The 26,398-nt window shown below is 40.6% G+C and overlaps 2 protein-coding genes across 2 annotated transcripts in view; both read right to left on the bottom strand.

Annotated features, from left to right (window-relative positions):
• Window positions 1-5,119: 5,119 nt before the first annotated feature.
• LOC130171116 (phospholipase A2 inhibitor and Ly6/PLAUR domain-containing protein-like) lies at window positions 5,120-8,283 on the bottom strand. The gene is made up of 5 exons (XM_056378956.1): window positions 8,180-8,283; window positions 7,296-7,397; window positions 7,030-7,197; window positions 6,808-6,927; window positions 5,120-5,854 (listed from the first exon to the last, which is right to left on the bottom strand). The coding sequence occupies exons 1-5, from the start codon at window positions 8,226-8,228 to the stop codon at window positions 5,625-5,627; spliced, it is 669 nt and encodes a 222-aa protein (XP_056234931.1). The 5' UTR covers window positions 8,229-8,283; the 3' UTR covers window positions 5,120-5,624.
• A 7,231-nt stretch (window positions 8,284-15,514) lies between these two features.
• LOC130171458 (urokinase plasminogen activator surface receptor-like) overlaps window positions 15,515-26,398 on the bottom strand; it is a 19,780-nt gene continuing 8,896 nt past the window's right edge. The window contains exon 5 of the mRNA XM_056379484.1: window positions 15,515-16,227. Coding sequence (XP_056235459.1) covers window positions 16,004-16,227 — 224 coding nt within the window. The 3' untranslated portion in view covers window positions 15,515-16,003. The remainder of the gene's footprint in view (window positions 16,228-26,398) is intronic.

Raw genomic sequence — 26,398 nt, 5'->3', positions numbered from 1 at the left:
TTCTACTGTATGGTCTATCACATTTTCAAGATAAAACAAAATTCAATCTACTGACTAAACTAACAGTACTTATAATAGAAATGTAGTGGATTCAAACATACAATATTTATCTTTTAAGTGGAATAAAAGTCACAAGTTTCCAAAACAAAATAATACTCAAATAAAGTGAGTTACAATTATTAAACAAATCATTTGCAAACCATAAAATCTTACTGACAGGATCCTGCTAATTTTATTTATTTATTTCACATATTATTAAAGGATATTTCTGCAGCAGATGTGGTTGGTTATAGAGTAGTAAAGGTAGTAAGCAGTCTTTACTCAGTCTGTGGCAGGGTTGTTTTGTGGTTTATCCTGCAGCAGCTACTGTTCCTTTAAAGAAAGCACAAGTTTTACATTTTCAGACTTTTGAGGTGGGACCAACAGCTGCAAATATTTTATCAGTACAAATTTTTGTCCGGAGCTAAACCAGTTGTTTTGTATAGATCTACAGTACAACTGTATTGGTTGCTGAGACTACACTGTCAAAAGACATGATGATAAACATCACTGAAAATCTATGAAGGGTTTGTCTCCATATCTCCTGTCCACTGACTCAATTATGTCAACATCCAAAGTGTGAGCTGGAGGAAGTTGAAATATCCACAGTGAGATAAACCACCAAGATCTCAGGTGATGTTATGTGAACACTCCACCATGAGAGCTTGGTATTTTCCATAAATGAGGAAGTAAATGTAGAATGTAGAAAACTTGTTCTGGTGTCAGCTGTTAGTGATCAAACTGCACCTCTCACTGAAGTGTTTTCGTTGTGGATTTAATACAACCTCAATACAACAAAAAGAAGTTTAAAAAGAAGTTCAGTTGTCTTTCATTTCCTGATCCATAGGTCTTTCGAGGTTAATTAATAGTCACTGTGCGCAGTAGTCACTGGCTTGATTTAGCATAATTTCTCATTGAAATCATGTTTTGTAATCTTAAAATTAAAAAAGTATTGACAGTTATACCCCAGTGACCCTTTTTATAATCCTTCCATAAATATGTTTAGCTTTATAGTTTTTCTCATTTTGTACATCTTTACTTGCAACGTTATAAAATATATAGACAATATGTCCCTTCAAGGAGTATTTATTTTATACCTGGAATTAATTCTTTTTTTTAAATTATTTTATGCATTTTTGCCGTCTACTTGGCTGTGGTCTGCTGGAGAGGGGGCAGCACTGACAGGGATAGGCAGAGGCTCAACAAACTGATCCGGAAAGCGAGCTCTGTCCTGGGCTGCCCCCTAGACTCCATTGAGGAAGTAGGTGACAGGAGGATGTTAGCTAAGCTGACATCCATCATGAACAATAACTCTCACCCTCTGCATGACACTGTAGGGTCTCTGAGTAGCTTCTTCAGCAGCAGACTTTTACATCCTCGCTGTAAGAAGGAGAGGTTCCGCTGGTCCTTCATTCCAGCAGCTGTCAGACTCCACAACTCCTGCTCTTCCTGACCATGTGCAAACTTACACTTTTTCATGTACATATCGTGTGTATTGTGTATATTGTATTTATTAGTGTATATTTGGTGTATTTTTGATGTATATTTCCATAGATGTTTATTTTTCTGCTGTGGTAAATTAATTTCCCAGTTGTGGGATTAATAAAGTTAATCTAATCTAATCGAATCTAATCTAATAAAACCCTAAAAACTCCCCCCATCTGGCCCAGTAACCGCACAATGGACCAATCAATAAAGGTTGGTTTCTATTAAGTAGGTTTCCAGTCTGGTTTCAAAGTACAGCATAGTACAGAGACAGCACTTGTTAAGGTAACTAATGACTTACTGATAACTGCAGATGGAGGGGACTGCTTGATTTTAGTTATTTCAGATTGAAGTATTGTGTTCAATACTATTGATCAAAACATCTTCTTACACCACTAGGAGATGTGGGTGGCACAGCTCTTAGCTTACTTTGTTCATACCTTAACAGAAGTTATTCAGTATTGGGAAACTCCACTTCCTGAATGGTTCATTTGCGATGTGGTGTCCCTCAAGGCTTAGTTCCTGGCTCCTGCCTGTTTCCCATTTATGCTACCTCTTAGCCAGGTCATTCATTACGTTGATGACACTCAGCTATACATTCTGTTAAAACCCACAGATCCTAGCAGCCTAGCTAATCTCATATCTTGCCTCTTTGATACTGCATCCTAGATGTCCCTTAATTTCCTTAAATTTAACAACAATTACAGAGGTCAATTTGTTTGGTCTTCCTAAATCCATCAACTAATCAGAGCTAACCTTGGAGGTCTGTCAAGAAATCTAGGGGTAATCTTCAACATGAAAATGTTGTTCAGTTTTGTTTCCTTCTGCTCAAGATAATCTGTCAAATCATCTTTTTTTATCAACTGCTGATCTGCAAAAGGTTGTTCATGCTTTCGATTCCTGATTTATTGCCCTGGTATGTGCCCTCTCGACCACTGAGATCTTCTGATGGAGCCCTGGTTATACCCAGGCCACAGCTTATGGTGTTAGAGCCCCTATGGAACTCTTGCCTGTTCTCAGTCAGACATGCTAATGTGGCACCCCTGAGAGGGAATGGCCACATTAATATTATTTTGTGTATAAAGCCTATGTATGAATGGGACACTTTCATTAATATATGTATTTATTTTCATTTATTTTATTCAAAAGTAGAAAACTATATGAAAGGGGTCATTTTATTTTGAAAAGCAGTCGGGCGGAACGTTTGTGGTCACTCCAGGTGTTCGGGGGTTCGGTAAATGAGCCCCACCTGTCGCTTCTACCTCAGACACGTTCTGGAGGAAAACAGAGACGCTTGGTGTCTTCATTACTCCGCTCTTCACCTGCTTTTACAGGTCGGTAAACGGTTTGAGAATCGGAAAATGTTGGTTATGTTGTAGCCTTTTATCCATGTTAATGTAAACAAGAGAGTTTAAGGCAGTTCACTGGAGTTATTTATGGGTAAAATGCGCTAGAAACGGGAAAAGTTTCCCGAACGACCGCCATTACGGGCCGAGCTTGTTCAGGTCAACTGCTCGTTAATGAGAGGCTGCGCACTTTATACACTCTGAAAAATACTGTTTAAGTTTGTATCTTTTTTGGTTGAAATATATATTTTGTTGAGATGTGAATATTCTGTTATATTTAAAGGTGACTGAGTTTATTAGCTAGTGTAGCACAAGCACTATGAGCACTTCTGTGTAGCTAAGAGATGTATTTAGAGGGTTATTCCAACATGCTGGATCTTCATGATGCACTGTGATTAGTGATTTCAACCAATAGAATACTGAATTAACAAACGTGATGTATTTACTGATATTACTTATTGAACATAGCTGTGTATGAAAAGAAATGTGATGATTAGAGAAACTGAAACTGGTTAAAGAGAACATATTTCACTGAGGTTGTGGAATAGTTGAATGTAAATGATATGAACAAATAACCAGCTGCATTGTATAGTGAAGACTCATGTTTAGTGTTGACATAGCTTTTATTTTGTGTAAAATAAATCAGACTGAGACACGTTCTGGAGGAAAACAGAGACGCTTGGTGTCTTCATTACTCTGCTCTTCACCTGCTTTTACAGGTAACATATTTGTCACCACGGTCCTCATCCTTGGGACCCGTAACACTAACATGAAAACATTTGGAAATGTCTGACATAGGTTTTTATTTACTTGTCTGGTCTGGTCTTTTGAAAGGAAATTTGTAACTTTATTTATATACACAAAGTATATTAATATAACTATTACTGCATTTGTTAATTCATGCAAATGAGATGACTGCAACCATAAAACATTGCCTTGTAAGTAAACAAGGAAACGTCTGGTATTTTTCCATGCATCAGTTCACTGTCCACCACAGTAAAGAACAATGAGGAAATTAAACACTTTCCTTTGTCCCTTGGCACTGTCATAAAGTTTCTGGAATGTCCCTTGTTCAAGTGTAGTCGTGTTCCTGACAGAAAACATGACAGAAAATTGGCTTGTGGTGTTTCAACTGCAGTGATACTCCCACTGCGCAATGTGTCATTGCAGAGAATTCTTGCGTCAACTACTGAGCTGTATATTAATCACACACTTCCTCCCTGTTGAGCAAATGTTGATGAATTGTCTCTACCAATATATTTACCCATTTTAAAAGATCTTCCATCTTTAGCTATCATGTGTTACAGCTAAGATCTATGCAGGAACTCTGAGCTGCCAGGTTTGTGTGTTTTCTGCAAAATGTCACTTATTTTGATAGAGAGTGAAAGACTGAGATATAAGGGATACTCGACTAATGATCTGGCAACCCTCAACTGCATTGTTGACCAGCTGCTGCAGTTATAGTGGCATTGACGATGAGCGCTGTTGAATCTGTCAGTATTTATAGTTTAAAGCAGTGGTTCCCAACCTGTGGGCTGGGGCAGTCGGATGTGGAAAAGGTTGGGAACCACTGGTTTAAAGGTTTCATGTTGATATTGTATTAAAAGCTGAGTGGGTAAGAGTTTGCTCATTTGTGATGTGAAAGTGCCTGAAGAACTGAAGTGTAAGTCACAGCTGAGCTCTGTTCTGTGATTAATCCAAACATTGATCTTTGAAATTAGCTGTGAAATATTTCCTATTCAATGCCTCTGTGCCGCTTTTAATGAGTTTCACAGACACATAACAGGCTCTATTATTTTTAAAAATATTTTTTGGGGCTTTCTATGCCTTTATTGGATAGTATGGTAGAGAGAGACAGGAAACGGGGAGGCAGAGAGAGGGGGAACGACATGCAGTAAGGGGCTGTCCGATGCAGGATCCGAACCGGGGCTGACTGCAGCGAGGACTGTAGCCTCTACACATGGGGCGCCTGCTTAGACCACTACGCCACACGACTGTAAAAATATAAACAGTTTTCATGAAGGAGGAAATTAGCTCTAGAGACCAGAACTGATTTTAGTACCCGGCTATAAACACATTTATTTCTGCTGTGAAGTTTGACGTTTTAACATGGGAGTCTATGGGGACTGACTCACTGTTGGAGCCAGACTCTAGTGGCCATTAGGGGAACTGCAGTTTTTGGTTCTTTAGTTGGTTTCATTTTTAAACCTCAGAGGTTGATGCTTGGTTCAAACATAGGAGCTCACCACTTCAAGCTTTCACACATTTATTGTCTTGTAACATTTTCTTGAAAATCAATCACATCAAAATTATGGTTAGTTTCTAGACAATATATCTGTTTAAAATCATACAAAGAATCATTACACAAGTTCAGTTTTAATCAAGTTATATCAGCAAACACATGTTCAATTGCATGTGCATATGTGTGCATATGAATTAAAGTAAAGAGATAGAGAACAAGTGGCAATCTGATAAAAAGTGTCTCATCCAAAGACGAAACCAAACCTACAACCTTGATATTAGTACAATTTACAATTATTTTCCCTCCGTGGTGTGGTCATATATCTAATACATCTGTGCCTTCTTACCCCACCTCAGCTTCACCCAGACTCCATCCTCTTTTTCCTAAATTTGGATTCTCTGGCCCCTGTAACTGCCAACTAAAGACAGCAGTGAGCAGCAAACCCAAGTCCAGGCTTCAAAATGTTTTTTCAGAATCCCGTTGGCTTCAAAGGTGCTTTGTCCATTTTTTATCTATGTTCTAATAGAAAGTAAGACAAGGAGTCCCAGCAGCAGATGGATCATGCCACTACTGGCAGTTACTGTTGTCACAGAATTACACAAGTTGGTCGTACAGCAGTTTGTTTCACTGGTGATGTTAGCGATGTTTTGCATCGCAAGGATGTTTCCCAGGTCGTTAGCAGTAGCACATGCATTCCGAGATGCACAGCCAAAGAATGAAGTGCTGTTGGACCCAACCGTTACTGTAGATGAAAAATCACTGTTACCGTACAAATTCAATTAAGTCCAAAGAGAACTTTTCAGATCGTTCGCTTTACAAGTGACCTAACATCATGTGGAACATCTTGTTTTTGCTTAGCTCTGTCTGACTCAAACTGCAGAGTGATCATACGGTAGTTCAGCGGTTCACAAACTGTAGTAGTCAAAATATTCAAAATGAGGCGTGCACTTCAACTGATATCATCTTTTTTCTTTGGGCATAAACATTTTTCTTACAGTTTAGCTACTGATAGCTGTTTTCTACTCTTTGCCTTCAGTTACAGTTCAGCTAACTAATGTTAGCTAGCGGATAATGTGCCCTTTCATTTCCAATGTTTGCAATATAACGTGATATATTATCTAATGTTAGCAAACACTGGTGCTCAGTCATGAGCAGTGAGACAATGGAGGATTAGTTGTTCTAGAGATGTGTTTGGTGATATAGAGTTGACTATTTTCCTCCTTTATTTTCCACATTGGAATTCAGAAGTTTTAACTGTTGAGTAATTGAGCAATTTATTGTTTTCATTTTGTGCTTCTTTATACTTCCACTATATTACAATATATATATATACACACAATAGAGTAAATATTGTACTTTCTACTGCACTACATTTATTTTACTGCTTTAATTAAACAATCAAGATATTGTAAGTGCTGTAACACTGCAGTTCACAGGAGCACCTGCACTGTACTGGCATTTTGCCCCAGAGAAAAGGTTTAGCCCCATGATTGTCCTTGTATAATTCACACTCTGGTCACCAGCCTCAGCTATGACCCCAGCACAGCCCACCCTGACTCCATATGTCAAACTACACTGAGATGTTTTTTGGTTCTTAAAACCACAAATATATTCTTCTTATGGGTAAACTCTTTTGACAAAACACAGAAAAGGGTAAAGTATGGGACCTCTAAATTATATTACATGAACACTCACCATTTGTTTGAAAGCAGCGGTCCTCCACTCCCCTACAATTTATTCGAGTGGTGCAGTTAGTGGCCAAGGCTGAGTCACAGGAGAAACACTGTAGGCTGTTATTTGATGGAACAGCTGGGACTGAAAGTATCACAAAATGAAACAAGATGTCAGAAAAAGGATTTGAATATTTTTCTCATCTATTTCATCTTGTCTTAAATAAGATAGTCATCCATTCCTTACAAGATTGAGTGTCTGAGTTGCAGTTATCTGTGCTGCAGCACAGAGCAGATATAACTGTACTTGTAAAACCCAGGTTCACTGAAAATGTCTGGCTGCCTGCAGCTGGACACAGGGAGGATGATGCACACCCCTTGACGATTTGCTGCACTGTGGTTCCAGACACACTGACTACAGAGATCAAGAGCAGTTTGTTAATGTTGATGGAAAGCACAAGTTTACAGTACATGTATTTCACTGAAAAGTAATAGAGAACATGAAGAAAAGACCTAGAGCAGAAGCCGTGACACACATCGTCTCCGAGGGACATGTGAATGGGACTGTGCTTGAGCACTGTGGATTTGAGCAGGTTTGACACACGAGTGCTCCAGCTGCAAAGGAGAGAAAAATAGTGAAAGAAAGTTACATCAAATGTGTGAGGTGTTTAGGGTTACATGGTTTTGGTGTTTTATAAAGGCTCAAAATTCTTTAGCTGTTGTTCCAAAAGAATTTAAGATATAATGGTTGTGATGGCAAAAAAATATTTAAATTGTCTAATATACACAGCTAGACTCTTTATTTAGTTCTTTATCTATTTAGACTATTTCTTGTACTGTTGTACTGTAGCATGAGAGTTTTCCATCTGGGGATCTATATATAATGATGATAATAATCATAATAATCATAATAATAATGATAATAGTATTAATAATGATAACTTTATTTATATAGCACTTTTTAAAACAAAGTTACAAAGTGATGTACAAACATGAAAACAAAAAGCAATAAAAGACACAGAAGAGAGGCAATGTGTAGAGCATAAGTACATGTGTTAAAACAATCAGATCAATAAAGCAACAAAAAAAACAAAAAACAAAAGTAAGGACCAAAGTTAGATGATAAACCAAGAATTAAAAGTTGCTTTGAGTAGTGATTTACACAGGTGCAACGACTCAGCATGCCTGATTTCTTCTAAAGTCTCAGATGTTTTTTATATATTTTCAAAGATCCATAATTAGTTCTGATGAATTAAAACAAATAATCTGCTATTATTTGGTTTCTATTCCTTTATACTGTAGAAATTGGTTCTAGTAAGTTTTGGAAATTGTTAAATGTCTTAAATTAGGTGGTGTGATACCTGCAGATACTCTAATGTAAGAATAGGTGGTGTTACCTGTGCTGGAGAGCGCCCAGATGAGAGTCAGAGAGAGGATCAGCTTCATCGTGATGAACAGGTGCGTACCGCAGATCAGTTTCCCCAGGTGGTGACACTACACCTGATCAGCTACACTTTATATACTCCACAGGTGGAGTACATTTACAACAGCTACGTGAAGCCCTCAGTGATTGGCTGTTTCCCCAATTTTACAGAACAATCATTCAGACTGTCACCCCCCCCCTTTTGTTAGGTGGAAAAACAACTTAACACACCTTCTCACCAAAAGTATGATGAATGACTTCATTTTTGTGGTACAGTACGGGAACAGTTTGTGTTTTGTTCCAGTCCAGTTATAATTCTGTGACCGACATGGGCGTGTGAGAGGGAATAAAGCTGTCCAACATTTTTCTTATACCTTTAGTCAAATCTGAAACACAGCCTGGACGCAGCCCTCCCAAACCTTTTCCTCTCCTCCTGCTCTCAAGAGACGACAGGGAACTCTAAATATGAATACAGTAAACTCATGTTTAACTCACGTTTACACAAGGAAAGAACAGTTCCTTCAACAGTCCTGTAACGCAGTAGGGGACGTACACCTGTGCAGTGACCAACTTGGTCCTTACTACCATGAAAAGCTAAACCACAGGAGACGGTTCACTGGAATATTATGTGGCAGCATTGTGTCCCACCTGCGTTGTGGTAGGAGTCGCCCTCACAGAGCACCTGTTACCCCTTTTCCACCAAGATGAACCTAGTGCTAGTTCTGGGCTGGTGCTAGAGCTGGTTTGTAATTAGTTCAACTTGCCAACCTTCTTAGAACCAGTTAGCTTTTCCACAGTATAGAGAGCCACAATAGTGCCACGTTATGACATCATCCTCTGGAACTGCTTTTTTTGCGGCTGAGGGCCAGTTGTTTGACTGTCCAAACAAGAAAAACAGGTTCCAACTTTGGCACTGGCTCCAAATCAGTGCCAAACCAGGAGCGATAAGGTTATAAACAATTGTGGTGAAAGACCTTAGGTGGAGTTCTAGAGTCCTGTTGGTCAAGAAGTTCATGCATTTCATTCATAATTTAGAGTTTGCTCCCGTTGAAATGGGGCACCAGTCCTCTGGGAGGACAACAATGAATTACTTCATTGACAAATGTATCAATCTCATATCAGAAGCCATGACTTCAACAGAATACAACAGGACAACAACTGGGTGTAAATAAAGGAGTTTATTAACTAAACTACTATCTACAGAGTAAATGCAAGGTGTAATAATCATAAAGATGAAAATAATGATGAAATGAGCAGTGTGATGAGTTGGCAATGGTGGGAAAGGATATGTTATGGCTATACACTATGGCTATACAGCTAATGATGCTACATCTACGAATTAGGTTTGATGATTAAATATTACTATATTTTGACATCGACCCAGTCATGAGCAGAGTGGTAACACCGCTGAAGCTGGAGACCCTCGGCTGGAACCCAGTTGGCTGTGGTTGCCGTGGTAACCCTAGAGACCTGGGATCTAGGTGGATTCTCCTGGAGGCCTTGTCCCGTTATCACGATGACGGATTCTGCCGGTGTCTCAGCGGTTCAGCTCTGGTGGAGTTTGCCAGGAGACTTTCTGTCTCGGGAACTCTTGATTTCTGCTCGGCTTCTCTGCAGGCGGTCGTGCAGATGTGTCTCTGCTGGCGTCTCTTGTGGGTTGAAATAAACTCTAATGCTCTTCACTTTGGCTGGATAACTTTAGAGGAGACTGGCGTTGACCAGATGACTCTAAAGTTGTCAAAATCTTCAAAAAGGAAAACTTGATGATGATTAAAAGTTACAAAATTACTCTGAGGCACTTCTGTTGCTTTGGTTCAGTTGGTCTTGACTTGTCTTAATAAAAATAAAAGATCACACATGTAAACAAAAACAATGTTATTTGGAGCCTGTGGCAAAGAAAGAATAAAGGACACGGACAAAATGATCAAGTGCAAAAATGGTTAATAGCCATGAGTTTGTTGCTAGCAGTTTAGAGTTATGAGTTTACATAGCTACAGAGCCGGGCTTTGAGCTTTGAGCAAAGTTTTTAGCAAAGTGTGAATTGATCACGACTGTTTTATCCCCTGGGGGCTGGCGCATGTTTCAGGGGCGTCACCTGTCTTCTCCTGTGTTTCCACTTAGAGAAGAGAGTAATTTTCAACTGAACTTTTGAATAGTTTAATTCTACAGTTTACCTATAAACTCGCACATCCGTCTTCCACCATGACCACAAACATTTAATGAAATAACATATAAACCTAATGGCACTAATAATGACAGACAGGAGTAATACGAGTGCTGATTTCATATTGCATCCTTCAAACCTGGAATTAATCATGATACAAATGGTTAACTGATCAAATAACAATATAAACATTTCCTAAAGCTAATAGTCTATAAATGTGGATTACACAGCAGTTCTTTGACTGTAATAATAATAATAATATGCACATGCTGGATGTCATGTAGTGTGTGTTACCTCATGTGAAGGATGCTGACAGTATGGTCACATGAAGGACATTGTCTTAAAGTCTACATGTTACATTTCAAACATTCTATGGGATAAAAGTTTGGGATTAAACTATTACATAGAAACATCTCATGAGTTAGAGAACAGTTAGATATTTAATTATTTATTCTTCCTGAGATCTGTGTCTGTGAAGAGAGTTCTGCTGGTCACTACCCAGGATTGGAATATGGGTTGTAGTTTATGACTCTCATCTAGAGAGGGGCAGAGGAAGGGAGGTTGGTGTGTGTGTGTGCGTGTGTGTGTGTGTGTGTGTGTGTGTGTGTGTGTGTGTGTGTGTGTGTGTGTATTCATGCATGGCACAGAGAGGCCAGGATTCACACCTTAGTGATACTCAGTCCTTTTGGTGCTGTTTGTCCTATATAGGAAACAATCAAATATCAATAGACAGAGTCTTATTGTCACAAACTGGAGATTTTGCCTATATTCTTCAGTTGCCTGGTGTCCATTGGTTGATCCTCTGGAGCTGACCCTTTGACCTTTGGTCTGGTTCTGTGTCTCTCTGACATGCTAACAGCATGGTCTGTTTGTGGAAGAGGGGTCCTTTGTCTCTGTTTCCTGTCAATCTGATAGTTTGATGGTGGGAAGAGTCACAAAGTGTCAGTTGTGGGTCTGTAACTCTGCACGTCCTTATAATGAACTTCCTTAATGGCTTGTGACTGATGCCAGGCCAGGTATGTACGCTACACTAGAAAGGGCAGGAATGTCAACCCACACTACATCACCTTGCTCAAAGGCTGTGTGTTTCATACTGCGGCCTCATTGTTATGGGCAACAGAGTTAAAGCAGCACACAGTCTTTGTACTGAATTGGCATATTTACTTGGAGTACCTGGAGTAGCATTTGAAGCTCTTGGGGGTCTCCGCTCTACCATGGGCCAGAAAGAAAGGATTGTGAACAGTTGTGTTGTATGCTAATTCGGTCGGTCATCCCTTGACCTACTCTGGATGGTGCAGTCTGCCCATCCTACCATGCTGTCCAGACACGAGCACAGTTCTTCTGATGAGATCTGACTCGTTCTGTCGGCCTTGGTCTGTGTGCAAACTTTGAGACACTCAGTCTCTTCAAACTGGGTTCAGTCTTCAAACATTTAGCCGCCGCGGCTGCCCGTTGATCAGGCAGTGCGTATATGTCGAGGTACAAGTTGAGGGGCCTGTTGGTGTGGTGTGTGTGGTTGCCGTGCTTCACAGGCTGTGCATTCAACACACCAACTGGTTACGTCTTGTGTCATGTGAGGCCAAAAGCATCTGCCTCGTGGCCGCTTAGGGTCCAGATGGCGAATGTCCATGTAACGTTTGAAACACTGGTGGAAGAACCTCTCTGTGTTTGAATCTTTTCTGGCCTTTGACATCTTTTTTTTTTAATACAGGTTTTCAGTTGTCATGTGCTTTCCCTCCGCTAAGTGAATGCACTGCAACGAGACACGTTGCAGTTTGATCACTCACAGTTACACCAGAATGTGTTTTTCTACATTTACTTCCTCCTTCCTCATTTATGGAAAATGTCCAAACAAAACAAACTCTCTCATGGCAGAGTGGTTACATAACACCATGTGAGTAGTTTACTGTTTGTTGATTGTTGTTGTCTTGCTACGTGCTCTTTGCTTAAGCCTTAAGATTCGGCCTGAAATGTCATGTTTAGTTTCCTCGGAGTCCTCAGTCTTTCATCTGAGCCCTCCAGCTCCATGTTCATCAAACGTCTCACAAAGTGTGTGAGTAGCTGTGTCCCAATTCATCCTTCCTCAATCCTTCAGAGGACCCAATTTACAAAGGTGTGGCCCTGCAGCTGTTGTAGACTGTGAAGGCTGAACTGAAAATACTGAAAAAAAAACTGAAAAATAAAAAGGGAACCAAACACATCAGCGATCCCAGCAGCCATAGACACAGAGAGGAGGCTGTGAGGGACCAGGTTTCACTTTAGATCAAATGTGCATCAGTTGGGAGAGGAATGTGGAAGAACATGAAATGGATGAGATTTATTAAAACATGTCTGAAACTATCTGGATGTTTCTGTGTTTAAGTATATTACAGAAAGGAAACTGGGTTACAGTGTGGGGAGGGGGAATGAATGTTTTCACACTTGATGTGGTCTGAAACAAAACAGTGCCACCTGACAACAAGACCTGTTCCAAAATGAAAAAACGTCAAAGTCTAAGACAAGAATCACTCTCAGACTGCAGATAAAGTACAATCATAATAATCATAATAACATCTGAACAATGTTGCAAAGGAAATACAAAAATAATAAAAACAATAAATAAAAAAGTACAGTGAATAAAATAGAATAAAAGATTCAAAAGTAAGACAGTGGAACTGAACAAATGAAACTGGATGAACATTAATAAAAGCTTGTTTTCAGTGATGTTACTCATCAAGCAGAGAGTATAAATTGACAAAGAAGCAAATGGGTGGCCCCTTGTTTTTCCTGTGCTGGCGGTCAATGAGGGCATTACCTGTGACACAGGCTCATTAGATTAAGTGAAAGTGCTGCAGGATATGTGCAGGTATGAACACACCTAGAAACTGCATATTATATAATTAGAGGGCCCAAAGTGGACAGACTGACTCATTTGTTCTTTCACGGTAAGTCTGTCATAATAAGAAGCATTCAAACGCCCATTTATTTGATGGACAAGCTTCAAACCTCAGCTCAGTCACAAATCTTCGAACGAAAGTTAAACATTCTGCTCGCTGTGCACACTCCAGCATCTATTTTAACATTGAGGTGGACACATTTTGTTTTCAGTTTATTGGTATTAATTGTGGTCACAGACTGTTTCGTGTAATTTTAAATTAAAAAATTAAAATCCACAAGAACAAATCAACTCAGATACCCTGTAACACAGTACTTTATTTAAAATAAATTATTTCATTGCAATATCCACAGTTACCCAGGTTTCCCAGTTGTGTGAAAAAAAACAAACAAACAAAAAACAGCAAACACAACTAACATTTACCTAATTTGTGTGTTCAAGCAAACGCTGCTGTATAATGTGTGTAAGACAGCTGCATCTGGCATCTGCTCACTCACTTCTTTAACCCAAATAGTAAAAGAACTCAAATCAATCATGTGCTGACCTTGTGTTTAATATACTTGATGACTGAGACTTTGATGCAAAAGGCTGGAACTGACAGAATAGTGGACAGAATTAAAGTAACTGTAGTGGTGTTTTTTTATTTAGATCACTGTGTCACATTGCTACTACAGTCCCAGCAGAAGTGTTAATATGGGCTCCACCGCCTCCAGGTAATGATCACAGATGATCAGTGGCTACGACTCTGCACAGGTGGGACCCCAATCTCCAAATGCTGCATTTCAAGAGCAGCCGGCAGATTTATGAAGCCACTATCTGGAATCAGCTTTTAAAAGTTCAGTGACGTCTTGTTTGTCTTTATGTGTGCAGAGTAAAGTAGTGGTGCGGAGTGGATAAAATAAAGCAACTTAAACAAACAGTCACCATGTAGAGTGTCTGGATCCAATATGCCTCCCTCTGTGAATACATCTATAATGTCTTGTAAGAGGAGGTTCTATTTCTATGCCTTGAAATTTAAAGGGACAAACATCATGGCCATCAAATTAATGAGAAACTAATAAGAAAAACATATATTAACATATAAACATGTCTGATAAGAACAATCTTTCTTCACAAATTGCAATTTCTATTTGAACTTTAGGCTATGGTTCCCTTATTGTTTTGGTTTATTGTAATTCTGTGCTTAATGCAACAGCAATTCTAATAACACAGTAAGTAATTAATTTGATAATATCACAATAATCCAGAAAATATAACATATGTACTCTTTATTAATAAAATAGATGAAGTAAGGTAACACTGAAAGGATCCATTTTGCACAATGAGTAATACTTTCACTTTTGATACTTAAATGATGATAATACTTTTTTTTTTACTTTTACTTAAGTAAATCTTTGAAGGCAGATATTTTACCTGCAATAGACACTAGAGGAAGAAATATTTAGTCCAGCGATGTGCCATCAGGACAAGCAAGGCAAGCAGTGCTTGATCAGTTAAAGCTAAAAATAGGAATCGATTCGAAGAATCGATATATTTCCTTACATCTTAGAACAGTGTTTGGTCCCATGAAGGATCTGATATTGCCTCTTTGCATCCATGTTGTAATTTACTGCCCTCTTGTGGCCGCAGTATGCTATTGCCTCTGGTTGGAGGTTTGCTACCAGCCATTGCAGCTATCATTTCTGTCTTATTTGTGGACATGACTGTGGTCCATTAACAAAGGCTGGAGCTCATCAATCATAAACAACAGAACTCCATCTTCAGCTCTGGTTCGTGTGAAACACATCGCTGCCCGTGCACAGGGTGGGAAAGTCGGCACAGACAGGAGATTTAAAACTCCAGTGTGCTGTGGGATTCAGAGAGATTTACCTGGTGCTGTGTTGATAGGCTTCGTCACTATTATGTAAACTTGTTTGACAAAGGCTTGAATGTAAAGGACATTTATTTATATGTAGAAGTCCAAGGGTGGTTGGTAGTAATGTGTTTAAATTTGACCTTCTCCTTTACCTTTTATCTTCTCCTGTAGTTTACAACATGGATAGAAAACCCCAGAAGACCCTGTGTGGGTCGCACATGGTTCAACGTGACTTTTCTGTATTCTGCACCGTCTGCAACGCTAATATTGATACGTCATCAAAGATGAGCAAAATGGCCCACAGCAGATACTTTGTTCAGAGAAACATACTAACATACTACCTACATACTTACTACATACATACTTGTACATATTTATTTTCTTATAACATTTTATTTAAAAGACCTAACACATGTCAATTTAAAACATTTTTGTCTCATTTCCTATTAATTCTAAAAATGTAAAATCTCTGTTTATAATCTGACAAAAATAATGATAGAGATATTCAATAATATTTATTGCAGATTCAGGCTCTTTATGTGCATATACAAAAATAGTGTCCCTATCACCGTACAAAGCAAACATGTGTCCTTGTCATATTTTTACAATTTAAAACAAAACTTAACTGTTAAATAGTGTTGCAGCAGTCAATCCACTAACCCCCACTGAGTATATATGAAGTAAATTAAGTTTGTAAAAAAAGGTTATCTGTGGTGTGGTCATGTATCTAATGCATCTGTGCCTTCGCCCAGACTCCATCCCCTTTTTCCTAAATTTGGATTCTCTGGCCCCTGTAACTGCCAACTGAAGACAGCAGTGAGCAGCAAACCCAAGTCCAGGCTTCAAAAGGTTCTTTCAGAGTCCTGGTGGCTTCAAAGGTGCTTTGTCCATTTTTTTCTATGTTCTAATAGAAAGTAAAGACAAGGAGTCCCAGCAGCAGATGGATCATGCCACTACTGGCAGTTACTGAGGTTACAGAATTACACAAGCTCGTCGTACAGCAGGTTGTTTCAGTCTTGATGTCAACATTGCTTTGCATTGAAAGGAGGTTTCCCAGGTTGGCAGCAGCAGCACACCCATTCCGAGATGCGCAGCCAGAGACTGAAGTGCTGGTTGACCCAACCGTTACTGCAGATGAAAAATCACTGTGTTATTGTACAAATTTAATTATTGTCAGTTAATTAATTTCAATGAGAATTTCTCAGATCCTTGGCTTTACAAGTGACTTTACATCATGTTTTTGCTGACATTCGGTGGTTTAATGTCTCATCCTGTTGCAGTGATGTACAAGTGTACCCCAGGACCTAGTGACATCACTGTTAAGTGTGGTGCAACACAGCGGGTCTGATCACATCCAGTCACACCCAACATGTGTGCTTAGTGTTTTCAGAGGGAAACAGGCTTGAAACTTTCAACCAGTGTGAAGCAACAAAACACTGTTTTCCAGTCACAGATGTTAAGTTACTCTCTAAGTGACAGTAGCAGTACCATGTAAAAATACTCTTTTACAACTACAAATCTTGCATGAAGAGACTTGCTCAAACAAAAGAAACAGCTGAAAAAATGTGGTCATCACGTCATAAGTAAAAGTAGCCCCAACTTTATGCTGAATGGTTCCTCTAAATGTTCTATTGTTGTATGTGCTTTAGATTTTTGGGTTTAGAACTGCAACAATTAATCAATTACTTGATAAGTCAATCAAAAGAAAATTCAACAGGAAAACTAATAAACAGTCATTAAAGTCAGTTTGTGAGCCAAAAGGAAAAATCACAATCTGGAGATTAAAAAAATAGTTTCAGACAGTGATGCTAACCACTCTCAATGGAAAGCTGCTAAAGCCTGTTTGAAAAGTCACTAGATGTTGCTTGATTCTCTAAGTTGCTAATTAGCATATTTGTGCCATCATCTTTTGGTATTTACATTCAGCCTCCTGTCAGCCGGTTTCAGCCCTTTCACTATTTGCCTTTCTCCTTCTCTCTGTAGTCACAGTGAGCCACACCTTCGTATATCGTGTCCCCAAAAGGATGCGGCCCCTGAAGGGCACAGTTTTCTTCAAGTAACCATGGCAGCGTGAATGGTGAAAAATGCTGGAAAATTTCTCATAGAGAATGAATGGAGAGACATTGTGAAATCGACTAAAAACACACCCCTATTTCGAGCTCTACCACTTCATCATACTTTAACACAGAAACATGGTTGAGACTTTTCCAGATTTTATAATGGGTGTGTATTGCACAGAATGTTGAGAGCTAGAGTGGATGACATCACACTCCATCCCCAAAAATATTCCTGAAAAAAATCTGACATTTAAATCCAACAATTTCCAGCCTCCATTGTTAATTTATAAAAACATAGAGAAATTTGTCACCATGTGTTGGTCTCATTGTGATATTCTTTGCGGCTGTCCAAAGCTTGAGTTGAGAGGTGGTTTTTAAACTGCGATAAAACCTCAACTGTGAAAAGTAGCTACACATATAATATATCATTGTCTTCACTGAAGTCTTGGGACACTGGTCGTGATGGTGTGATTTGATTTTCGATGAAAGGTTCCTTCTTAAAACCTATTGTCTGCCTAGGGTTTGTTGTAGTATTTTAAACTATTAAAGTTAAAACTGTTTAATGATTTATACTAGTGGATATTTAGGTGCTAAGGGTGAGTGGTCATTTAAACATCTGCCTCAGGGAAACTATTTACAACCACTGATAAAGATCACCCTATGGCCATGTGTAGGGGGGCAGCCGGAGGTAACAGAGGTAGATTAGTGGTAATTTATATGTATGCATTAACTGTCTTCCTTTGAGCGTGCTGAGCTTTAGGTGACATTTGAGGTCGGAGTCAGATGGGAAGGAGGAAGTCAGCAGAGCCAATCAGAAGACGACAAAACGACTGTGCACATTTCTTTGTTTGTACTTGTATAAATACACTGGATCAGGGAAAGTTAGGTTGTCAGACTGTGGACTGACCAACACTTGTTATTGGTTAGGAAAAGGCACATCTGATCCAGAATTCTGTAATTGTTCATTGCTTGCTGAAAAGATTCACTAAACAATTTGAACTAAATTCTTTGGTGTGGACATTCACTGGTCTTTTGAGTATTTTGAACACTGCACTCACCCTGTGGGGGTGAGAGTTTTTTTTCTCTAAACAGCAAAAGCTCCTTCAATTTGGTGACCCTGACGTGATGCTTAACTGACCAGCAGCGACTGGATAATGAGTGCGGGAGGCAGGTGAACACTGCGGAGGAGAAAAGGGATCCCAAATAATAAGGTAAGCACCACCTTTTTAACAAAAGTGTGCAAATTGGACAAAACTAAATTATCCTCCAGCATGTGGTTCATTCTTCCTCCTGCTAGTATTTAACGTGTAATCTGAGTAAAACCAAGCAGTGAGCAAAAAGCAAATAACGTAGAAAATTCAGAGGAGGTTTCGGACCTAAAATTCCTGAACTCTAGTGTTATTTGTGTATATGCACGTGTTTGTACGTTGTAGGGGGCCTACACGTACTTTTATTTAAGTAGGGGGCTTCGGGCCTTAAAAGCCTACACCTTGTGTTGTACGTTGTAGGGGGCCTACACGTACTTTTATTTAAGTAGGGGGCTTCGGGCCTTAAAAGCCTACACCTTGTGTTGTACGTTGTAGGGGGCCTACACGTACTTTTATTTAAGTAGGGGGCTTCGGGCCTTAAAAGCCTACACCTTGTGTTGTATGTTGTAGGGGGCCTACACATACTTTTATTTAAGTAGGGGGCTTCGGGCCTTAAAAGCCTACACCTTGTGTTGTATGTTGTAGGGGGCCTACACATACTTTTATTTAAGTAGGGGGCTTCGGGCCTTAAAAGCCTACACCTTGTGTTGTATGTTGTAGGGGGCCTACACATACTTTTATTTAAGTAGGGGGCTTCGGGCCTTAAAAGCCTACACCTTGTGTTTCTACGTTGTAGGGGGCCTACACGTAGTGTTGATAAATGTGTTCAAAAGGTGCCGGGGACGCCTAGTATCTACTGTAAAATTGTGTTGTTATAAGGGGAATGTTGGGTGGGTCTGGTGTATGTTAACCATACACGCATTTCCAAGAAGGTAAAGTATTGGGTTGGTTTGGATGGATAATTATTTCATGAATTAAAAGATCGGGATACTGTGTGAAATTTAAACACCCAGTGAGAGACCGCAGCCTCTCCTTAGGAGGGAACTGTAGAAGATTGTCTCTCAGCAGCCCCGATTGACCTACAGGAGTCATTCATGAGATATTTCCATGTGTGAAGTGCATTCATTAATTTGTAGTGCATAATTGAGGACTTAGTCTGTAAACATGGAAGGGGAATACAATCGTGAAAAAATAGAGTCTAGCATTCCCATCCTGAAAAAAGATTTTGGAATTCCAGGGACTTGGGGAAATAAATGGGAAGTAATAAAAAACAATGTGCTAGTGTGTCAGCCAGAGAAGAAGAGAGGGAAAATCTTAAAACATTTAGAGGACTGGTACGGAGCAAAGCGACACCTTGGCTGGTTTCCACATGATGACTGTAAAGAAAACATAAAAAAGACTCTCCAGACACGACTAACACAACTTAAGAAACAGCTAAAAGAGGCAGAGCGAGACCATTACACAGCAGGAATGTTTAATAAACAAAAAAGTAAGAGGCGAGTGGAAGAATTGGAGCAAGATCTTATGTATGTGAATCTGATATTAGTTTCTCATCCTCTCACCACACCAAAAACACACACACCCCCCTCCGCACCACCCTGTGGAGGTGAAGAGTTACAAATGGTAATAAAACACCCTGACATCCCTCCTCCCTATAACCCACCCCTTAATCCAACCTCAGGTTTAGTCCCTTCACTCCCACTCCAGGCACCAGTGGTGAGATTTGATGGAAAATTGAATATAGAAATAGATGAGGAGGGGGGGAGTGATGTGTCTCCTAACAACTCGACTCCTACCAATTATTCATTTGATGAACCAAATAAGAAAATCTTGCTGCAATCTGCTGAAAAAGCAATCAAGGAAAGGGAAAGGAGATTTGCATTTGGTCAAAACCAGGGTCACACTAAAGAGGATAAAAGATCACCAACTATACTACAAACAGAGCCACCAGTTAAAACACTTACTGACTTTGAACAGGATATGGAACAAGGGATCAAGCGTGCAAACTCAGGACAGGGGTCAGAGATTATGGGAGAGTGGCGAGATAGGTGGGAAATTGAGAAAAAGAGAGAGCAGTGGGAAGTTGAGAAAAAGAGAGAACAGTGGGAAGTTGAGAAAAAGAGAGAACAGTGGCTAATTGAGAAAATGAGAGAACAGTGTAGATTGACGTCGCAGGGAGCATGTGGAGGGAAGGATGATGATTTATGGCTAGAGGGAGAGAGTAAGAATTATGGTGATGATGAGGGTGACAGAGAAGGTGAAGAGTAGGTATCAGGAAAAATATGTAGTGTTATAGTAGAAGGGACAGGATTAAGAAGGTCTGAGAGACTTAAAGAACGTAGGGAGAGAGAAGAAGGATTCCAACAGCCCAAAGACCTGCAGAAGCCCCTTTTTGGAGCAGCCACGCATAATATTCAAGCTAAATATAAACCATTCTCATTGGACAGCCTTAGTCTATCAGTTGCCTCCTCTTAGGGATGGAGCCCAACCATGGTTAAACAAAGTATCACAGCTCACACAAGTACAGACATTTCACACATCATATGGATGCCCAAACTCAAAAGCAGAAAAAGAGAGAGGGTGAGATGGAGGAGCTTAAAGGTCAGCTCTTAAAGCTGCAGCTACAACAGGTTAGAGATCAGGTGACAGATAAGAAAGCTAGTGCTAAGCAACATAAACAAATGCTCCAAATGCCTTCTACAGATGTTGTTGCTGCTCCAGCTCTTTCCCTATCCCCATCTCCCCCTCCTAACCCTTCCCCTAATCCATACCCTTACTACCCTGCACATATCCCAGTGCCAGTACTCACACCAGGTCAGATGTTCCAGGGTCCAGGAAACCAGGGAGGGTATAATCAAAACAATGGACAGAGAAAGGGAGGGAAGGCAGGCAATAAGGGAGGAGCAGGGTGAGTGAAAAACAAGGGATGCTTTATTTGTGGAGCAATGGACCATTGGGTCAATGATTGCCCTTATAACGGCTATGCTCGGCAGCAGGGAAGAAGCGGTGGTCCCCCAGGGGGAGCAGCTTTAAACCCACCCCAGCAGGCACCCAATCCACATATGGCTCCAGGAGGATGGCCTGCACATCTTGGTTCATGGGGACAGTTCCCACAGCAGCCATAGGGGTGCCAAACAGAAGGGGAACTACAGGGCTTGGGAGCTCCCTGTTTTTCTCTGAAGGTGAATGAGAAAACAAGATGGGTCATGGTGGACACAGGAGCTCGCTACTAAACCTTGAGTGATCCACCTTGCAGACTCTCATCCGCCTATGTTTCTGTTTTGGGATTTTCTGGCACTGAACAAAAACTGCCTTTCACGGAAGAAACTGTTGTGACTGTGGGAAACCAAATGCTGAGACACTCTTTTGTCTACGCACCGGACTGTCCTGTGAACTTGATGGGAAGAGACTTGTTGGTTCGCCTGGGAGTTGCAGTGAAATGTGCACCTCAGGGAACAATTATGCATTTTCCAGATGGAAGCAGCTCTTCTATCGATACGTCTGTTAAGCAAATGCCCCTGGGTGCCTCTGCTCCATATACTGCTGCTGAACCACCAGCTGATGTATATTGGGTATTGTTAAATACAGAAAATAATCCCTTGGTAGAACAATTTGATTTATGGGCTCCGTGGATTCACTCTCTCAACTCCTACCACTCTGTTCCCGACCCTCCCCATTGTACTTTATATTATGATAGGAATGAAGATTGGATATATAAGGCTGAATTTGAAGACAAAATAGAAGGAGATACCTGGGCCCTGCATGTAGAGGTCATATATGTGGGACAAGAAGGAGTGGCAGCAGCAGTTGTGCTTCCTGAGTATAGGAAATCTTGGTATAAAATGTCTAACACTACCACCCCCCACGTATCTTTCGCCTTGCATGCAGGACATCAGGCTAAAGAGTTGGGTCTTACAGGTTACTCCAGACATTTTGTGCCTGATTATGCCGGTAGGACTGAGTCTCTGCGTGCACTGGTTAAAGCTCAGGGGTGCCGCAATCTCAGTGCCAAGTTGGACTGGACGGTTGAGGCTGATTCAGATTTTATTTGTCTCAAACAGGATTTGTCACAGGCCACATCTTTGGCGCCCCCCGATTACACTCAACCGTTTTTTCTCGATGTTTCTGAAAGACAAGCGTCTGCATATGGTGTTCTCTATCAGAAACAAAGGGGGATTAGGAGAGTGTTAATATACTGTAGTGTACGGTTTGATGTACAGGAAAAAAGAGCCGCTTCATGTGTCAGATATGCAGCAGCAGTAGCTAAATTGACAGAAGAAATTGCACCTGTAGTCATGCACCACCCACTGATAATCTTAACCTCTCACGCTACAGTTGCATTTGTGACATCCTCTGCATTCACACTGACACCACTAAGACAGAGCAGGATTCTCAAAGTGCTAACACAACCACACATAACATTTGTACATCAAGGAATCAACATGGCAGAACAAATATTGGAAGGGACACCACATTGTTGTATAACAGCTACAAAGGACAGGACCAAGGTGAGGACTGATTTGAGTGAAACACCTTTGGTAAATCCTGAAGTGGAAATATATACAGATGGCTGTTGTTTCAGACATCCAGACCGTGGCTTGCAGGCAGGATACGCTGTGGTGGAACTAGGGATAGATGGGACCCCCATAAACAGGAAGCGTGTCAGCCCAGAAAGCAGAACTAAGAGCAGTCATATCAGCATTAGAATTGTCACAGGAAAAAAGCGCAAATATTTATACTGATTCCGCTTATGTATATAATGCAGTACACAGGGACTTAACAGGATGGATGCAGGCAGGTTTTAGGACAAGTGGGGGTAAAAGCATGGCTCATGAAAGAATGATGAGGGAGTTAGCAGAAGCTCTACAACTTCCAAAACGGGTGGCAATAATGAAAGTTAAAGGACATAGCACTCTAGATGATAGAGAAGCCAAAGGAAATGATGCAGCTGATCAAGCAGCGAAACAGGCAGCAGGATACACTGTAAATATGATAATGTTAGTCACAGACATGCAGATCGCTGATGATGTGAATATGGAAACAGTCAAAGCAGCACAAGAAACTGCATCACAAGAGATAAAGACTCAGTGGAAGTCAAAAGGGGGACAACAGAACAGCCAAGGAATATGGCATGTAAATAGTCAGGTGATAATGCCCCCTCAGTGGCTAAACAGCATGTTGACACAGACTCATGGACCTGACCACAGGAACACTGGACAAATGACACATGACTTACGACACTGGTGGATTGACGGTAAGAATGCTGTAATCAAAAACTTTGTTAAAGACTGTGGGGTGTGCCAGACATGTAATGTAAGACCAGCCCTTAGAGTAGAGGCTGGCAAGTATGCAGAACCAGCTGCACCAGGTCAGGAAATCACTATTGATTTCACAGACATGTTAAGCCGTGAAGGTGGGAAACGTTATTTGTTGGGGATTGTGGACTCCTTCTCACGGTGGGTTGAGGCCTATCCCACCGCAAAGGAGGACGCCACATCAGTTATAAAATGTTTGATAAATCACTACATTCCCACTCACGGTTTTCCCAGACTAATTCGCTCTGACAATGGAACAAATTTCAAAAATAAAGACATGGAGAAAATTGTAATGTCATACAAACTAAAGTGGCCAGAGGCTCTGACTTTGGCCCTCTTGGGAGTGAGATCTGCAGTAAACAGGGAGACTAGTTTGACTCCTTTTGAGTTACATCACGGCAGAGAAATACCTGGTCCAACTCACTCCCTGAAAAAGATTTCTAATTGTGGATATAAACCATATTATGTGAAAATAAACGCTCTGGTGTCAGAATTTTCCATCCCCACAGATTCACCAACAGGAGAGAGTTTCTCCACGCGGGAACAGGAGCCAGAGCTAGGATCAGGAGGACCTCCAGAGTTCCTGTATCTGAAGGCCATAAAGAGGAAGTGGAGTGAACAACGATGGACAGGATCATTCAAAGTGACAGCCAGAACAAACTCGGCAGTAAAACTGGCTGGGAAGGGTTACAACTGGTATCACCTCTCTCAGTGTGCTAAGAACACCACAGCACAGGAGAAGGAAGCCGAGGGGAATAAAAAAAAAAAAAAAATAAAATGTATAACCGAGTTTTATAATCATGTGTGTGTGTGATTAAAACAGAAACCAGCGCCACTCGTTTGGAGGAATCGGAGAACGAGGTGGAGGATGGTGTCTGAGGAGGAAAGAAGTCCCACAGGGGAAGGTTAAAACGTTAGGTATGGGGGGAGGTTCCGCCCCATCGCAAGGTTGACCTGTTGAGGACACAGAATGTTGAACTCAGTTTGTTGAGTTCAAAAGGGGGACTGTTGTAGTATTTTAAACTATTAAAGTTAAAACTGTTTAATGATTTATACTAGTGGATATTTAGGTGCTAAGGGTGAGTGGTCATTTAAACATCTGCCTCAGGGAAACTATTTACAACCACTGATAAAGATCACCCTATGGCCATGTGTAGGGGGGCAGCCGGAGGTAACAGAGGTAGATTAGTGGTAATTTATATGTATGCATTAACTGTCTTCCTTTGAGCGTGCTGAGCTTTAGGTGACATTTGAGGTCGGAGTCAGATGGGAAGGAGGAAGTCAGCAGAGCCAATCAGAAGACGACAAAACGACTGTGCACATTTCTTTGTTTGTACTTGTATAAATACACTGGATCAGGGAAAGTTAGGTTGTCAGACTGTGGACTGACCAACACTTGTTATTGGTTAGGAAAAGGCACATCTGATCCAGAATTCTGTAATTGTTCATTGCTTGCTGAAAAGATTCACTAAACAATTTGAACTAAATTCTTTGGTGTGGACATTCACTGGTCTTTTGAGTATTTTGAACACTGCACTCACCCTGTGGGGGTGAGAGTTTTTTTTCTCTAAACAGCAAAAGCTCCTTCAGGTTAAAGAGGGGATTGTGTATACATTTTTCCCTCCTCCTTCTGGTGGCCACAGTCGCCATAGCAACCAGTGTCTCAGCAGGCTAATCTTAATCTGTGAAGTAACTAGTCACTAAACCTGTCAGATAAATGTAGGGTAATAAAAATGTAAAAAGTAAATAAGTAACAGAGACCGGCATGTCCTGGTACGTTTCCTGAGGTTTGGAGCCAGAGCAGTGCTGCAGGCTCTCGAAAGCGTTCGATAGAGTTGAATGGGGGTACTTGTTGAAGACGCTACACAGGTTTGGATTAGGCTCCTCATTTATAAAATGTGTTACACTTCTATATTGTAACCCCAAGGCCTCAGTGTTAACAAATGGGAATGTGTCCCCATGTTTCCCCCTTCACCAGGGTACAAGGCAGGGCTGCCCACCGAGCCTCCTAATTTTTACACTGGCATTAGATCCCTTAGCAGCTGCCATCAGAAATAACACAAACATCAAGGGCATCCAAGCCGGAAAGATAGAGCACAAGTTATTTTTTTTACGCAGATGATGTTCTGATTCTGACCACAAACCCAGAAACAGCTGTCCCTCAAATTTTGTCTTTGATCAATACCCTCTCTCTTATTTCAGGTTACAAAATAAATTGGGGAGAATCAGAAGCAATGCCCTTGTCTAGGCTGTGCCCACCAAGTATTAGACTGAACTGGCAGTTCAAGTGGCTTCCTTCAGGTCTAGTGTATTTGAGGATAAAGCTGACACCAGGTTTAAAAGACATAATGACAGAAAACATCCTCCCCCTCCTCCTGAAAATCGAGAGCACTCTACAAAACTGGGTAAAAATTAGGGTTATCTCTGCTGGGTAAAATAAACATTCTTAAAATGATTGTTGTTCCACAAATTAACTTTATTACATACCTGCTACTCATGAGCTTCCCTCCCTCTCTACTTAAAATATTCAATGCGGCAGTAGACGCTTTTTTATGGGGAGGTAAAAGACCTCTTTTAAATAGAACAAAAACGTGTGCTGCAAATGAGGACCGAGGTCTCAACCTGCCAAGAGTGGACTGGTACCATTATGCCTTTTCTCTTAATCAACTGGCCAAAATATATATTACAGAGGATCAAGCTCCAGGGTGGGTCTTGATTGAAAAAGAACTTACTGAACCTATCCCATTACAGGCTTTTATTTCACAAACTGGTGAAATTCTATTTAGGAATCCAATTGTTGTTGTTTGCAAGAGAGACCTGGCAAGCATCACATCATCTT

This window comes from Seriola aureovittata, chromosome 6 (genome assembly GCF_021018895.1).
Source record: "Seriola aureovittata isolate HTS-2021-v1 ecotype China chromosome 6, ASM2101889v1, whole genome shotgun sequence".
In the NCBI taxonomy this organism is placed as follows: domain Eukaryota; kingdom Metazoa; phylum Chordata; class Actinopteri; order Carangiformes; family Carangidae; genus Seriola; species Seriola aureovittata.
This window is presented reverse-complemented; position numbering and strand designations above follow the sequence as displayed.